Consider the following 18,409-nt stretch of genomic DNA (forward strand, 5'->3'; position numbering starts at 1 on the left):
CCTGAAGGTTGAGCAAATTAAAAATCAACGCTCTGTGATGATTTAACAACTGTTATCCTTTAATTTCTTTCTTACTATTATTTAATCTTAGAAAAAGAGCTAAAAATTTATATTGACTTATCATGTCACCTCTGTTCATTATCTTTCCTGATCAGTGGACAATAACTGTATGCTGTATAATGCATAATTTATAGACAGAGTGAGCATATAGAGATAACATGTTTTTGTGACATATGCAGTATTTTTTTGTTTGCTAAATATTGAAGCCAAATACTGCAGACTCATGAGACAGAGCAATATCTGCCTTTAAGCGCTCCACCTGCCCTCTGCTACTAATGAAACTCTGCCAGGGATGCTTCTAACAATTCAGGCCTCTGAGGAACTTCAAAGGGTTGCTGTTCTCATTTAGATGATGACCCATCAAAGTACAAGCTTCATCTACAAGTTTTGGTATAGACAGAGTCAATCCTGCCATGAGCAAAAAGACTTAGATATTTGTGTTATGAGAGCCAAGAATGGACACCACGTATCTTTATTTTCCAATAGTCCAACTTCTGATTCCTTGCAAAGGCTATGTTCAATGTCACAGTCATGCATCAACTCCTAGCAGTGCATCACTTGTACACCCACAAGAGGATATGATCTCTGTGCCAGTTAAAGTTATTCCTGTTATTTAAAATTATGAGGTTAAGAATGTCAAAGAGAATCCACTGAGCTTGTTCTCGTTCTGTATGACATAAATAACAATGGAGCTACAGTATGTGAGTCAAGCAAAAATCTAGCTTTCCTTACTCTCTGCCTTAGATTGTAGTCAGTATCTATGAATTTGCAGAACTATGTATGTTTCTTTGCATCATAAATGTACCAGCTGCTGTATTTGTCGTCTAGAAGTACTGACTTTGGATGATTTGGATGCTGATATTTAGTGTCTGGGAAGTGAACCAAAATGAAGTACGTTACTTAAAAGAAATTTATCTGCAAGGAATTTTTCTTCTTTTACGTTTAAAAAATTTTGTCTACTTAATCATTTATGCAAAGGAGTCGTGGGATTCAGATTACACAAAATTGTTTCCATAGCAGTGTGTAATGAATGAGGTCATAGCTACCTGATTAAATAATAGCATTTGTGCATTTCTTACAATGTGACATAACTGGTCCTTTAGGGGGCAATACTTAGTTTAATATAATTATTTCAAAGTAATAATTGAAACTGTTGTTCTAAAATTAAAACTGCTGTTTCAATATTTTTTGAAAATCAGAGCTGTGTTTCTTTCCTCTAGATTCCTGCACATTTGTGTGCTCTTTGAGTCTTACTCCCTCCCCCTCCCCCCCCCAAGTTATTCCAATCTGAAAGCTGCATTAACTTGTAATCTCTGAGGTGAGAAGTGTTGTACGCTATTAAATATTTTCAATTACTCATTGGCTGACGGGCTGACCTGCTGCTCTTCAGATAATTTGTGCTGCACACTGGAGCTTAATTTCCTATGTCAGTAAAAGCTTAGATACAATTTTATATCCTACAGGGAGCTGCCTGTAATTAATTGTGATTTCCTTTATAATTTTGTTACAGTAAGCATAAATATTATATATTACCCTTGATTCAGAAAAGGCCTCAAATATGACTGGTTTGTCCAGGTTGGCAGATAATAGAATCATTCTATGTCATTCTTCAACTGATCATCGATCCATGTGTTTTGTGATATTACCAAATAGTTATATTTATGAGTCGCTCAGTTATTTTTGTCCCACCACCTTCCTCCTTCATCTTTTATCCTATTGCCTCTAAAACTCTTATCCTGTTGCCTTCTGAAAAATCATAAATCTCTTTGTAAAAATGTTAATGCAAATAAATTGTGTTTGACAGGCTCAGCATTGAAGAAGGTTGCCTATACTCCCTCACAATAGTAATAATTTACTATTTTGTGTAAAATAGAAACCACTAGTGTTTAAGTCCATTCCTCCCACATGAAGATGTTTGATTTGTATCAAATGAAGACCTAAAATTCCTGTCACCAAGTTGTTCTGCAATTCAAGGAAATGAGTAGTTAATTCCATTATGCAAGTACCAAGATCCCGGTTTTGGAGAAGTTATGGTACCTTGTGTTTAGAGACTCTGTCCCTTAAGCTGTGTATTGCCTTTCTTAGTCCATGGAGTCTTTAGTGATTTTTGGGCATCAGAGAACTGGTTCTGAGCACCAGCTTTAGCCACTGGTGCTAGCTGCATTACAGTTCTGTAATACAGAGAAGAGGGGAAGAATTTCCTTCTGCCGTCCAATCTTTTTCTCTCTGATATCTCTGATACCACAAGCAAGAAAGTACTATGAAGTTAATAAAATGAAAGAAAGTATACTGTTTCCTAATAGATAAAAGCCTTCTGTAATTGAGGAGGATGGAGAAAAATATGCATCTGGAAAGATAATGTGAAGTTCAGTTTCACTGACAAAGGAGTTTGATACTTACTTTGTGCATTGTATTGGTATGTATCTTTTGCTTTGGGAACTTTTTAATGACCTATTTTAATGTTGAATATTCCTGGCAGAGAGTAGTTCTTTTAGCAGTTTTCTTATTTCAGCTTCTACCAGATAGTTATTATATAAAAGCTAATAATTTAATGTAAAAGCACATAATTTAGATCATATAGATCATAAAAGATTTACTGGTAATTATTTTCTTAAAATCGGAAAAAATCAAATATGTTATTTTTCAATGTATTTTTCATCCTTTCACAGTAGTAAAAAAAGTACCAAGAGGTGATGGTTAGAAAACATGAATTGGAGTTGCTTATTACTTAATGTTAACAACAACAAAATTGCAACTAATCAGCTAAAGGACTTCCTGTAATCAAGATAAGCAAGTATAGGTACTTTCCCCATGATTTATTGCTTTTTTCTCTCATTTTTTAAGACCTTTTTCCTCACATTCATGAAGTGCTTTGAGACTTCTGGGTTAGAGAGTCAGTTAAAAGTAAGTTAAGCATGGAGACAATAAATGAAATGTGTTTTTTATTGCTTGTAACAAGTTTTTGTTGAATTATTGATATTTAAACTGTTTTGTCATCTGTGACAGAAAGAAATTTCTCCTGAATTAATCCTAATTAATAGGGTGTTGGAAATTTGGCAGTGTTCATTTTGTGATAATGTCTGTACCAATTCTCTTTTCAATTGTATGCTTCTTTGATTTGCCTTCTATTAGGGAAAAAAAAGGGAGGATAACAGAAAACTGGGTAAAAAACTGTCTGGATGGCCAGGCCCAAAGTGTTGTGGTGAACGGAGTTAAATCCAGTTGGTGGCCGGTCACAAGTGGTGTCCCCCAGGGCTCGGATTTGGGGCCACTCCTGTTTAACAACTTTATTGATGATCTAGAGGAGTGGATGGAGTGCACCCTCAGTCAGTTTGTAGGTGACACCAAGTTGGGTGGGAGTGTTGATCTGCTCGAGGGCAGGGAGGCTCTGCAGAGAGACCTGGACAGGCTGGAGCCATGGGCTGAGGCCAGCTGGAGGAGTTTCAATAGGGCCAAATGCCGGGGGATGCCCTTGGGCCACAACAGCCCCCACCAGTGCTACAGGCTTGGGGAGGAGTGGCTGGAGAGCTGCCAGTCAGAGAGGGGCCTGGGGGTGCTGATTGACAGCCGGCTGAACAGGAGCCAGCAGTGTGCCCAGGGGGCCGAGAAGGCCAATGGCATCCTGGCTTGTGTCAGCAATAGCGTGGCCAGCAGGGACAGGGAAGGGATCTTACCCCTGTACTTGGCACTGGTGAGGCCGCACCTCGATTCCTGTGTTCAGTTTTGGGCCTCTCACTACAAAAAGGACATTGAATGACTCGAGCGTGTCCAGAGAAGGGCAACGAAGCTGGTGCAGGGTCTGGAGCACAGGTCATAGGAGGAGCGGCTGAGGGAACTGGGGGTGTTTAGTCTGGAGAAGAGGAGGCTGAGGGGAGACCTCATCGCCCTCTACAGCTCCCTGAAAGGAGGATGCAGAGAGCTGGGGATGAGCCTCTTTAACCAAGTGTGCAGGTTTAGCTCCTGCCGGGATCGGAGAGCACGTTGCCGTTCCCCCTCCCCCACCTGCGGCCGGTCGGGCTGGAAGTGAGGCACAAACCCCGGGGTAAAATAAGAAGAAATTTAATACAACAGAGTGATAGAACAATCTGAACAACAACAGTAGCAATGATAATAACAATAAACAGCAATAACATTGAACAAGACAAAAGATATACAGAGAAATACCGCTAAATGGTCAAGGAGCAAGCCCGCCGCATGTATGGCAACCCCCAAAACCAGAAACGAAAGTAAAAAGGCTCTGCCCCTGGACCTGACGTCAGCATGGTATGAATAACCCGGCTGGAGATCCCTTCCCCCTCTCTCTGTGCTGGGGAAAAAACTTGACTCTATCCTAGCTGAACCAGGACACCAAGTAATAAGCGATAGGACAAGAGGTAATGGCCTCAAGTTGCTCCAGGGAAGGTTTAGACTGGGTATTAGGAAGCATTTCTTTACAGAACAGGTTGTTAGGTGTTGGAATGGGCTGCCCAGGGCAGTGGTGGATTCCCCATCCCTGGTGGGGTTTAAGAGTGGGGTCGACATAGCGCTGAGGGATATGGTGTAGTTGGGAACTGTCAGTGTTAGGTTAATGGTTGGACTGGATGATCTTCAAGGTCTTTTCCAACCTAGATGATTCTGTGATTCTGCATGCACCTTTATACCATCCTCTGTGCTTTTACATTAAGGATCACTTCCCTTTCTATAGTTTTGATAACAGTCCCATCTGATATTGCTTCATATATTTTTACAAATTTAATTTCCATGATATTTAAAGTTTAATGATCTGGTGTGGCTACTTCACAGTTCTTTCTAAAATACATTTTGAAAGAATGGTTTCAGTATAATGTTTGAAGCACAGAAAAGACAGTTAAAGACTAATATTCTGTTTTACATAGTTAATTGTCTAATCTGCCTATGTACCTTTTTCTACAGTATGTAGAAGAATGACACATCTCCTTTGACTTAAACTTAGTGTCCCCATTAATAAAATGAAATGCTTGTTTTGCCCTTTTGTCTGCTGCTTTCTAATTGAACAGGGTCTTTAGGGAATATTTTAATGCAATAATGCTTTATTCATCTTAAAGGAAATTAATAAGAAATGCTCTGTGGACTGTAGAAAAGGAAAATATATTTATGGATATAGACTAGATGTAAGGTTGACAATTTGTGAAATATTTTCTGTGACTACGCCTAACTTGTACATCAGTGACTTACACTGTTTTTATTTGTTTATTTATGAATTGCATACAGTAACTTAGCTTTTTATGTAGTTTTATGGCAAGTTGACTAGTTATTTATTTCTGTAAATGTGGTCTGATATACAATCAGAAGTAACAAAGGAAGATTTAAGGATTTATTTTTGTGAATCAATATAAATGAAATTATTCACATAAACTTCTGAAGTTATAGTCAAAGCTTGTATGTTTAATTGTATAACTAGTTTAACAGTCTTTACTGGTATGTTATTAGTGTGTCTTACTTTATGATTTCCTACACTATGCCTGCATTGCCTGCCATTTGTGTAATACTGAAACTCTTAAAATCCTAAATATATATATCTTGATAAGATTTCTGTGCAATGGAAACTACCATTACTTGTTCTACAGCTGTGAAGACATGAAGAGACTAGATAGCATGGATGAGGACTTTAAAAATTTGGTGGCAGAACAGACTGCAGCATGTCTCCCAGTTCTTAAGTTGGTATGGAAGTCACTCAGCCAGCTTTCCAGTTATTCAGAAATCCTGTTTTACATCAGTGGAGGTGTTACATCATAACACCTCCATTAATGTGTAGAAATTTTTAAACTTTGTACGGAGTCTTTTTATATATATATATATTTTTTAATTTCAAATAACGTAGGTGTCTGCTGTTTCATATTCTTTAAGTGAGAACCATACCCAAGAACCCGTATTTTGACAGACTGTTATGCTGTTTGTGGGATTGTGGCTGAAACACTGTATTTTACTAATCTAGTTTGCCTTGCCTCTCGGGTCAAGGTTTTAGAGTTAATTCCTCTACTGCAGGAGTTTTTATCAGTCAAAACAATGACATGAAAAGGGGATTTTACACAGATAACCCATGCTGGAAATGTGAAGGGCACAGGAAAAAAAAAGCTCTCAGGATTACTGAAGGTATGCACAAATGCAACAGAGAATCTGGTCACTGGAAAAAGAGAAATTATATTTGGTCTTGGAACCTGGACTCTTCACTGTGAAGGATTTTTTTTGGTCAGCACAGAAAGTAAATTTTTCAGAATTTCTGTAGTTGTCTCACAGGAGTTTACCATCTCAGTCTTAAACTGCTTGTGAATATTTTATGAGAGAAAATGCTTGGCTATCTCATCAGCCATGTTTTCCACAGATCATTCTGTTGCCTTTTATTCAGTGAAAGGAATAATGTTTTTCTGGGTATCAATTATTAATACCTTGAAACTAGCCAAACCGGAGCTACAGTGTGATAAGTGACGTCAGTGTAACCTAATATTGACTAAGAACCTAATATTCAATGAAATGAAGTGGATGAGCCAGTTTATAGGGAGTACCTTCTAGCTCACATTTAGTTAGTCTAGCCTTTGCTTTCTCTCTCTTACAACACTGACTCTTTTCAAAAAGGTTTCTAAGTCTCCAGTGCTATTTCTCACATTCCCATCTCCTTTGTTTATTAATATTCCAGTGCAATCCTGTGTTTGCTAAAACTGCAGTAGAACAGGTGAACTGCATCATGGTGTTTTGTTTTGCTTGCTCTTAGCACTGGATGAACTGGTACTTAGTAGCTATTAAGATGAAGACTACAGATGGTAACTATATCTAATGGAAAACATCTGTTGTGGCAATTATTTAGTATGTAACTGATGTCTTGATGTACACTGTATATTGCCCAGCTGCTGAGAATGCAGCAAAATATTATGGTTTTATATACATTTAAGACCCCTGTTTGGAGTTATCAAAATGGTGAGAGAATGTATCTAAGGGCATGTGATTGAATTATTGATAGAGGTCTAATTCTTTTAAACTCAGTGTTTTAGGGTTTCACCTAACAGAAAGGAGAAATAGTCCTATGCAAAATTATTCCTCTTCGAATAGCATCTGTTGGTGGCTTTGAGGAAACAGATGAATGAAAAGGAAAGGAACATAAACATAGATTTCTGATGTATAAGAGTGGCCAGTATGAAAGTGTTGTTGATCTGATACAAAACATTTCTTAAAATGCAGGCTCTGGGAACAAACAGCTGTTAATTGAGGGGCAGTTAATAGAGATAAAATTGCAAGTTGCTGGTATCATTATTGAAAGCAGCCCTTCCCTATCTTCCCCAAACTATATTTTATCACTGTGTTATTACTGCATACTTCAAACCAGGTGCAACTTTTAATTTGGTAGCCCTTATCTCATGTTCCCTAGGATGGAATTCCAAGGCTGATACTTGATTCACTCCATTCATATTACTATTTTAAAAATCTGCTTAAATTGAGTGTACTGCTTCCTCTTGTGTGATGTGGGAATGACTTGATGCCCTGTATTCTTGTTACAGTTCATACTTAATGTTTTTTCTGTCCTATTCATACTGCTTAAATATTTGGTAAGCAGGAATATCAGAAGTCCTTTTCTTTGTTTCACCAGACTTTAACTCAGTTCTTTTCCCTTACATTGCCTGCCTATGTTTTCTAACATATCTTAACAAGAGACCGAGTTTTTTTTCAGGACCGTACTTCAGACAGTGCTTATCAGGTTGTCTTCATAGTGTCCTGTTTCTTTAGTGCTTATAAAGAGACAAATTATTCTCAGATGATGTTTTAAGTTTTCAGAATAATTTTCTGGGTTTTATTTTGTGGAGCCCTGTGTTGAATGGTGTGTCTGTCCAGTAGTTTGATGTTTGTACAAATATTCTAGAGAGAGGTAAAGTGAAGCAGGCAGGACTACATTGTCAAAACTGAAAATTGGCTTTAAGTGTCTTTTCCCTTTTGAAGTTTGTTTTCTTAAGGTAGTTTCTGTGTTTAAGCTTGTGTAATATAAACTGTGTTTAACGTGTAATATAAACCAATGTCCTGGTTTGAATGAGTGGCAGGGGCTTTTGGTAGCAGGGGAGGGGACTACAGCAGTGGCTCCCTGTGAGAATCTTCTCAAAGCTCCCCCGGCTCCAAGTCAGACCCACCTTCACACCAAGGCCGGGCAGTCACTTAGCTGTGCCTCTGTGGTAACGTATTTAAGAAGAGGAACCTGGGAGGAGTTGGGGGATTGTGAAGAGAAGTTGTGAGGGAAACATCTGTGTGAATGCTGAGGTAGTGGAAGGACAGAGGAGGAAAGGGGGGAGGTGCACCAGTGTAGAGCCCCCCTGTATCCCACGGTAGGATAGCAGGGCCCCTCCCTGGCCCCCATGGGGGTCTGTGCTGTGGCAGATGCCCATTTGCAGTCTGTGGGGGCCCCACACCGACCCAGGTGGCTGTGTCCAAAGGAGGCCGGGACCCCGTGGGAAGAAGCCCCCGCTGTTGTCGTTCAGCACTGGGAGGATTGCAGCACGTGGGGGTGACCCACACGCCTGTGGGAGTGACTCATGTCGGAGCTGGTTTGTGGAGGACTGTCTCCTGTGAGAGGGGGACCAGGCTGGAGCAGGGGAGGAATGCCAGAAGTTCCCCCTCCCCGAGGTGGAGGAAGCGTCAGGACTGACCGCAGCCCTCATTCCCTGCCCCCTGTGCCACTGGCGGGGAGGAGGCAGAGATATCAGGAGCAAAGCTGGCCCGGGAAGAAGCGAGGGATGAGGGAAGGTGCTTTCAGGAGGTGGTAATGATTCTCACGCTCTTCCTCTGTTACAGGATGGTGGTGGTATTAGTGTCTGTATTAAATTTTCCGTTCTTTCCCTAATGAGTCTGTCTTTTGCCTTTGCCTTAATGGATGGATCATCTCTCCCTGTACTTATCTCAGTTTCCTGAGCCTTTTTCTTTATTTCCTCCTTCTCAGTGCTGGGGGGGAGGTGAAGTGAGTGACTGCATGGTTCTCAGTCTCCCTCTTAGCTCAAACCTCGAGAAGCAATTTTTATTGTTGAAAATATAAGGCAAAGCTTTGAAGTTTCTCGTCCAGGTCTGTGACAAACCAATGGCAGAACAGTGAGTCCTGATTCTCTTCCATTTGTCATTAAGTTCAGGAAATATATATTTCACAAAAGATGCTGTTTCTCACTTAATCTACCTAAATGTTCCTGTCATCAAGTAATTAAAAGAACGAACACTTTGTGAAACAACAGGTAGGTAAGTAGAGTGGATAAAGATGATATTACCTTACTTATAGCTTCTGAGCTTGTAAATAAATAAACAGTTAGTGTCACTGTCAGGTTATTTTTTTTTAAGCACCTTCTTCAGATTGTGGTGTTGGTTACTCGGTGCTTTGTGGTGAAGAACTATCAATGGAAGGGGACTATGCAGTTAATCAGCAGAACTGATTTGTACACAGTGTAAATGAAAGCAGTGTTTAAATCTCCTTCAGTGATCTCTGCACAGTTGCATAATGACTTGGGAATAAACTTTTCTTAATACTTAACTGCCAATTAAGCAAGCTAAGAAACTATCCATGAAGGTGAAAAATGTAAAATATACCAATTGAATACAAATATTACATAACAGCAACCTGCATATTAACTGTAGCTACAATAATTGTAAGAGTTTGGTTTGGTATGTAGCTGATCATGGGCCCAAATGATACGTGGCAGGAGATGACTGTTTTACTTACATTTTAATTAAGAAATAATATGGGTGGGAGATTTTAATAGAGGTGAAATAAGTGGTATACATGCAGAAATACAGCCATTGAAATGTATTACAGACTTTAATACCTTCAGAGAGTCAAATACCAAATTAAGTCTGTTACATCTTACTGCTTTATTCTATTTCTAACCAAAAATGTATACAGCAAAAAGAACTGTAGGGTATTAGAACCTTTTGGAAATAAAAAAAGCTACCTTTCTCCTTCAGTGAAGTCAAATTTCTACTGTTTTATTGAGTGTTAGGTAGCTTTAATAATCCTATGAATAATCAAATCTTTAAAATTCTGTTTGATATATTAACACAATGTTTTAGGTAAGGAAGGAGTATGTAGACAATAATAGAATTTTCTAAGATTAATACTTTCAAGTTGACTACCATAAAATGGACTTTTCCATTAAACTCTTTTTATTTAGTATAGAAAGTTGTGTGACTTTCTATACCGAAATCCGTAATTATGAATGTTTTTAGCAAGGTGTGCATCCTTGACATTTTAAATAGGGGTGCTGTGTGGAAAAATCAAGAAAGTCTGTGGTTTCATCCTTGCTCTGTCCATGACTTCTCTGGTGACTGAGTTAGACAATCACCATCTCAGTTTTCTGAGAGGAAGAGATAATTACACTTCTTTTACTATAAAACCACATTAATACTTTTATTCAGTATAAGCTTGTACAGAGTATAAAAGCCCACTATGCTGTGCAGAAGAGGACCATGCAGTAAAATCTGGCACATAGAGTTTGCAATCTGAAAGATAAAGCTCTAATAGTTACAAAAGGCAAACGAACTGGTGGGAAGAGAGAAATAAATGGCACCTGTAATTTTTAACTGGGCAGTAGCTGTCAGGGCACTGTGGGGCTGGGTGTCCCTGAGGACCTGGCAGTCAAGGCCCTGTCCCACCGTCCAGGGAGCAGGGCAGGCCCGGCCGGGGCAGCCCTAGCCCCAGGGCATCAGGAACCGCCTTGGGGCCCAGGCTGGGGCCAGGCTGGGATGTCAACCTGTGGGTGAGGGTAAGGATCAGGCCCGGTGAGGGGAAGAAGCTGTGGGCTGACTGGACTGGTGGGGCCTGGCTCAGCAGAGCCCACGGCTGGGTGGGACAGGGCTGTGGGGAGCTGGTGGCCCTGGGCTGGGCTGAAATGATGTCCTGGGCCACAGGCAGGGACAGGGGAGACCCTCGGGGAGAGCAGCTAGGGCCAGTGAGGCCTGTGAGTGCCCCCAGGGCCTTGGAGATGGGTTTAGGTTGCCAAAACCTGAATAGTTTGTTTTACTACAATGTCTGGTATATACAGTGACACTGTTCACTCAAAAATCATGCTAGGTTTCTCTTTCCTGGTTTATAATCAAAACAGTGATGGTGATCTAAGCATTTCTTTGGGAGTGATCTGTATGGCTTGGTGATGATATGAGTCACAGATTGTCCCTAGCCAAGTGTTACTCTCCTGGAAATGCATTATGCTATACCACATGTCACTGTCCTAAGCAATGAGCTCATTTCTGTAGGTTGTGCTCTGTGAGTGTGCAATACAGTTTATGTCTTTCAGTGCTGAGTGCAAAACATCTGATTCACTGTGTCCACAGTTCGTCAGGAATGAGGTCCAGTTACGCAAATACGAAGTAGCTTTTATCTTCTGTCTGGTTATTTGCTTAGGAAGTACTGAATTACTGTTGTAACTCTCAATGATTTGTTATTATCAGTAGCCGCATCATGCACTGTACTGTAATTGCTAGTAAGAAGATAGAGCCCGCATTTCAGAAAAGAGACTAACAGAGAAGAATCTGATTAGCTAATTAAGTTGCAGTACTGAGATTCTCTAAAAGCAACCGTTGGCCTCCATATTATATCTTTAGGACAGCTGGTCTACTGTCCTTTGCTGACAGATTCCATGCAACTGCTTTATTAGTTCTGTAGTGCTCTCAGGAAGTGCTGTTACCTCTATGTCCATCTGTGTCCTCAAGGCTGTCGAAGCTATGCGTCTTGACTGTGATAGTGTAGTATTCCTACTGTAGTAATAATCACTAAACCGCCATCAAACATCTTTTTTTTGTATAATGGATATCCCAAAGGGGATTAATGGCAATTGATTTCCTGCTTAGTGATCTATGGGCAGGTCATCTATAAACAGGATCTTTCAAGCTGTTGGTCTGCACAGAGTGCTTGAAGCACTAACGTAGATCTGTGGGTGCAGTTCAGGTTCTCACTACTTGCCTCAGCACTGAATTTTGCTGCCTCCCCTATGCTTCTTTTGTATAACTTTTCAAGTGTACAGGAAGTAATCAGTATTATGCTGTCACGAAAGGCGTACTCATGGCACTTTGCATATGATATGTTTTAAATGCTGTACAATCCAGGCTGGATTTTCCTGTCATTTCCCTTGATTTTTGTGCAGCATCCATGACTGTAGCACATAGCAGGCAGTTACAGAGCATGACATCCTTACTGCAGCATCCGTGAGAGACTGATATGAATTCCAGTGCATGTGACTCATCAGGCAGCTTAGCGCAGCTGAGGGTCCTCTTTAATTTCCAGCTCTCCATTCTACGAGAGCCACTTACTGACAGAAGAATTCCTGTGATATATTAAACACTTTCATTGAAACACTGGTTCACTGATAACATGGCAGCTCCCTGCAGATTCTCTATAGTGTATTTTGTTCCCCTCGCACTTGGTAATTATTGTCTTGTTACATCATGCTTCTCAGTGAAGGCTTACTTGGATAATTAATTCTAGTGACAGTAAATTAAAATTGTACATAAATTATGTTCACACCTGGTACTCTTTGTTTTGAACTGTTACATCAAAAGGTCCTTCAGTGTTTGTCTGTCAAACTCATTTATATATAGCTCTATAATTGCATACATAGCTTTTGGCAATTATACTGCTCTTATAGGGAAGGAATATATTACATATTTGATACCAAATATATGTTTTTAAGTTGTATTGTCAAGGAGAGTATTATTATCTAGTTGTTAGTCTGGTACCTTGCAGAACATTTCTATTTCTCTTATTTCTAAAGAGAGATGGCCAAGTAGGTGCTTCATTTCATCTGCCAGAAAGACTGACTTGCTTTTTTCATAGCACTTCTTATCCTCATATGCACTCTTTCACTGTCAAGTTGCTGAACATTAACTAACTCAAATACTTACTTTGTAGGAGGCCCAGAAGATCAATGGTGGTGGAGATACACAGGCAGATGGGGCCTGCAAACCAACAGATGAAAAAGAGGAGAATGTGGCAGCAGAAGTGGGATGGATGACCTCCGTGAAGGATTGGGCAGGAGTCATGATATCTGCCCAGACATTAACTGGCAGAGTACTTGTAAGTTTTCTGTGATTTTCTATTTTATTTTAAAGAACATTTTTAAACAAATACTGTGTCTCAGCATTAGTGGAGGATTTTTTATTGGTTTGTTGCATCAGCACTGAGTCAATAACAATTTTCTCTTTGGAAGTAAAATAGCAGACTAATTTCCACTGCAAGAGAGAAGCAGACAGAGCAAGTAAGAAAAACAGACTTGCAGACCACCGCTCAGCCTATTTCCGTAATGTGGCACTGTAATTTTGAATTGTGCTACAAACAATGAGTTTAGTAATTTCATATTATGTGGTAAAACTATAGGCCTATTTTGTCTGGAAGTAAACATGTGCTAGCAAAATGGGTAACCAGCTTAGACAATAAGCACAGTGTTACCAATGTGTATAGTGGTCTGAGCTGTAAAGCACAGACAAGTTTGAACTGGTCATGCAGTGAGGTTTCTGATACTTTCAATAGACTAGTAATGCTTTTATGTTCTCTTGATCTTTTTCTTTATTAACATAGGAAATCCTTCAAATGTGAACAGTTATATATCAAATAGAGCCACAAATCAGATATTGATAAGACATACTTTGAAGTTCTACTGAAAAAATTTATAGTTTTCACTTTATTTGAACATTTTATAGCCTTGTCAACTCATACTTCATTGCCAAGTGTTTTCTGTGGAGGCCGCCTCATGAAAAGGTGTCTCCTGTGTGATTTTCATTAGTTTCCATGTTAGAATGCATGTACTTATAAGCTAACGGCTGAAGCGATTTAAATACCATTTTGTAATTAGCTTGGATTAAAAGTGGAAACAGAATTTGTATCCTTAATTGTTTACTTTGGTTAAGAGTCAGTTACGGTCTGTGGAGTAATTATTTGGGTGGGATAGGGAAGGGAGGAAAAGAAATTGCACTTCCCTATCAAGTCTTTTACAGTAAAAAACCAGGGTGGCTCAATTGCTGCTGTCTTTTTTAGTTCTGCAATAATACTATGATTATTTTTTCCTAAAAATACCTTTTGCTCATTTGCTTATGTTAAATGATGACTTTTATCAATAGCTTGAAAGCACATTCCATTGCTGCTTTTAGCACTATGTCTTCTATGTGAAGCTGACATATTGATCGTCTTATGAAAAGCATTATATTGATCTTTTTCATGTTTTCCTGATATCTTCAGCATTAAAAATGACAAGTCTTAGAGCCATGCTGCTTGTTCCAATTTAAGTGTTAAGGCTAGAAATCATCCAAATCCAGAATGCTATGTCACTAGCTATGCAATCAGAAATTGGCCTGTGTTGTGTTAATTGGGGTATATGTGATCACAAATGCAAATCAACAATCAAGACCACAACCTAAACCATAATTTTACTAAGTATTTTTATTCAGGATACTAGCTGAACTTACTCAGTTCCATTTGATGACCTTTTATTTCTTCTGGAGTGTTTTTTTTTGTACTTGCAGTTTAGCACTGCATTTTATAAGGGACTTGTGTATTTCCAGAATTTTTTGTAGACAGCTGGCCAACATAATTCGGTCAGATTATTTCTGACAGTATATTTATATTCTTGTCAAGGTATAAGTACACATCTGAGCTCATCAATATGACTAACCGTCTGAGAAATAAAGTAGCAATATATGGAGTCTGTTAGTTAGTTTTGTTCAGTTTAGAAAATAAGGTGCATTTATTTTAATATAGCACTCATCAATTTCAGGGTTTGAATTGATAATTTCTGGAGGGCCATTTCCAGTATGAACACCAACTGTTCATTTAAATTTTACTTTATGGTTATATTTGCTAAAGGTTAACTGATTCAATGAATGTTTTTGCTAGTGAGAATATTCACATTATTTGTAGATATAGGTTGCAACTAAGTCAAGTCACTATTTTTATCAAAGTATATTGTTTGAAAATATTATGACTTACTCATGAATTTTTACTAACTTAACACAGCCTATTTCTGCCAGCTATTATATTTCTGAATCAAAGTGTGGAATTGTTTTTTTTTTTCCCCTGAAGAAGAAAGAATTGTGGCTTTACGGTGCTATGAAATCAAAATTGTATGAGATATCTGCGGCTAAAGGAATTTTAGTACATTTTTATATTGTAGATGTAGAAGTAGTTGAAAACTTTGTGGTTTTTTTTTTAGTTTGAAAATTATTTTGGAAAAAAAAATTTCCAAGTTGTGTATTTCAATGCATCTAACTGGAAGGTAAAGGATGTCCTCTTATTCATGATCTGGGTCATTGGAGACAGTGAAATATTTTAATCCATTCCTGACAAACACAGTGGCACTGAAATCTTTGAAAGAGGTGATTCCCCTCCACACTAGTTGTCTTAAAATCATTTAATTAGTTGGTGGATGTGGGAGAAGGAAGAGTTCTGTAACTGAAATAAAAGCAAAAAACCCCCAAAATAGTGTTCTTAGTCTTTTCCCTTCCCATTCCATTAATAAAAGAGGAAGAATTACGTTTAAAGACTGTACAAAAAAAGTAATTAAAGCCTTCTCAAACCTTGAAATATTTTGCTTTTGACTTCAATTAAATGTTCTGTTTCAAATAAAAATCAATCAACCTTTTAAAAGTATCTGGAACTCTGTAAAACCTATTTGTGATGGATATCTGGGCTTGCCAGTGGTGTTTGCTGTGACTTGTGGAAAAAAATCAGGCTTGTAATTTAAATTTTGGCAGTATTTTTTACATGTACATGTTAAAGCTAACTAGGTGAAGCCAAAGATACGGGTATTGTGCAAATTAATCTCTGTATACAGAATAACTTTCACACATTCTCTGTGGAAGTGATTCTGATCACTGGCAGAATTAACTCTCTGGCACTAAAGCTTTTCATACTGGTGCTCGTATATAAAAGTCAGTATTGTTTACACCTATTCTTTCTTACTTTTTGGGTGTACAAAAGAATTGGTGCTGCTAGTTCCATGCATTGCTCCATTGAAGTGGTCAGTTAATGTTTGGTTCTTCAATATGAAATGCTTGCATTGTGTCATTTCTTAGTATGTTAGTCCCTCATCATATGAGTATCTAAGAGTAGGTTTATCAGAAAGGATAGTGTCTCAAATATGTCCTATTAACATCTCCACTTGTATCTTTAGCTCTTGGTTACATGAGGTAGGATTTTCCCCAGTTTCATGCTCCTCACAGTGTTTATGTATTAATCCCAACACAGAACCATTAGGAAATGGATTTCTGTTCTTTCAGTCTCTAGGAGTACTTTAGTACATTTTGTTAAAAAGAGGTATTTTTTTTTCTTTTTTTGTTATGGGAAGAAACGTGAGAAACTTATGGGAAATTTACTTGCTAAATAATTAAACCACTAAATTTTCCAAGCATTTCTCCATCACTTGTTTTATCATTATGTCAACTGAGTTTCTCATAGTGTAACTCTTGTCTGTTAAAGACAGCAGGATTTGATGGAATAGACATAGAAGTGGCATGTACATGGAATCGTGCTAATATTGCAGTTGATTTAGTAGTTCATGTGAATATTGTAGAGATAAAGTACTGAAATAGAACTAGACATTCTTACTGCTTAAGGAGCTAAATTCTACACTTGACATTTCAGAAATGGTTTATGCAAAAAGGAATATTCACACTATGCAGTTTCATCTGAAGGGCAGGCTTTGGAGGGAGTTGTTTGTAGAGAGTGATCCAGAATGTCTTTAAGTTGGAAACCCTTTTTGTTTTTCTGAAGTAGTGTACAAAACTGAGAGCTAGACATGGTGCCTACCATTGTGTGCTCAGAATATCCTTTTCTCCTCATTCTTTAGGTTTTAGAAGTTTGACTAGACTTCATGTTCTTGGTGGCGCAATCTTTGCAAATGTGGCTTTTGCTCTTAAAGAGAATGTAGATGAGACTTTTACATACTGTTTAAAAATACGTCCATATTAAATTGCATAAGCACATGGTTTAAGAACATACTAATTGAACCTATGCAGTCCTGTCTGCAATTAATGTTGAGTGGCATAACAGTGAATGGTAACAGTTTGCATAAAATCCATTCAGGGGAATACTGATTTACTTTAAAGTGCTGTAGATGATGGATGTGGTAAGACATAAATTCCTGAGGTGGATTTCTCAAAGAAGGATCAGACACATTAAAAATTAATCTGAAGAAGCAGGAAATTAAAGGTGTTTATGAACTGATTTTGCTTCCTGAAATTAATATTTTTTAATCATTTGAATAAGAAGAAAAAGACTTTCTTAATTAGGTAAAGTGTTTACTTTACAAGGGAAAATCATACATATATTGTTGAAAATCATACTTCAACAATAGTTCAATATAGGACACAGTTGAATGTGGACTCTCCTTTAAACTGACAAAGAAAGGAAAATTATTATTTGAAGTGCAAATCCAGGAGATAAAATGGTGGAGCAAATTTGGTTTTGTTCCATTTTTAACACGACCTGTTAAACGCATAGCAGAGATATGGGCATTCCTTAGCTTGTGCTAAGCACCATGTGGTGGTTTTGACTCTCACAGTACCTAACGGAAAAGTAGTCAGAAACAGCCAAATTTGTGTTAAGATGGAGTGTATAAGTCTTTGGATTTTAATTACTGCATGATGAAAATATCTGTTAGATTGGCAGCCTTGAAAGGAAGAGAAGAAAAGCCCTTTGGGGTGGCGGGAGAAAAGACAGTCTGGCAATTGGTGGCAGTAGTATTTAATTAAGTTTTTTATTAGTAAGTTATTTAATTAGAAGATTATTTAGGTTGCTTTCTTAATGTTCTTAATACTTACTGACTACATTTAAAAACCTAAAGATGAGGAAGTGGTATATGTAGGTGCATTCTTAAAGTAAAAAGTGACTATATGTTCCCCAGTATAGATTTAAAATGAATAGAAATTTTCTGTAACATAGTTTGGTTGGAATGCATAATTGTTGCTACATTCTCTTCCATCTATGCAAAAAATCTAGCAGTTTTCTTTTTTTTCCTCGTCTCTGACTGTCCTACAAGTCTTAAAAATGTTTTGGCAAGATAGAGCAAATTTTGAGGTTAGTCATAAAACTTGGGACTAACTTGAGACTTGGGACTCTGCTTGGCAGTGGGTCTCATTCTGCAAGGACTACACATTACAGTTTCTGAGTAATTGGTGTCAAAATTGTAAAATGCCATTAAAAGTCTGAATTGAAGACCATCCAGTGAATAGAGAGTGCTAAATGTTTACTATGGAAAGATTTAAATCCTTGACTGGACTTCTGAAAAACATGTTAAAAATGCTAGAAGCCTTCACTGCTTATTCAGGGAAATGAGTGACATCTTTCTGTGACTTTATAAAAATGTAAGCCTTCAGGTTTTCTAATTTGTTT

At 38.1% G+C, this 18,409-nt stretch overlaps 1 protein-coding gene across 24 annotated transcripts in view; it reads left to right on the forward strand.

Annotated features, from left to right (window-relative positions):
• The window catches only part of KCNMA1 (potassium calcium-activated channel subfamily M alpha 1), a 532,608-nt gene that overhangs the window by 135,462 nt on the left and 378,737 nt on the right, over positions 1-18,409 (forward strand). For 23 of the 24 annotated variants that reach the window (XM_074907159.1, XM_074907158.1, XM_074907156.1 and 20 more), the window contains one exon: positions 12,938-13,102. The exons of the other annotated variant lie outside the window; for it this stretch is intronic. In XM_074907159.1, coding sequence (XP_074763260.1) covers positions 12,938-13,102 — 165 coding nt within the window. The remainder of the gene's footprint in view (positions 1-12,937; positions 13,103-18,409) is intronic. 24 annotated transcript variants of the gene reach the window in all.

Source organism: Athene noctua, chromosome 5 (assembly GCF_965140245.1).
Source record: "Athene noctua chromosome 5, bAthNoc1.hap1.1, whole genome shotgun sequence".
NCBI classification, from domain to species: domain Eukaryota; kingdom Metazoa; phylum Chordata; class Aves; order Strigiformes; family Strigidae; genus Athene; species Athene noctua.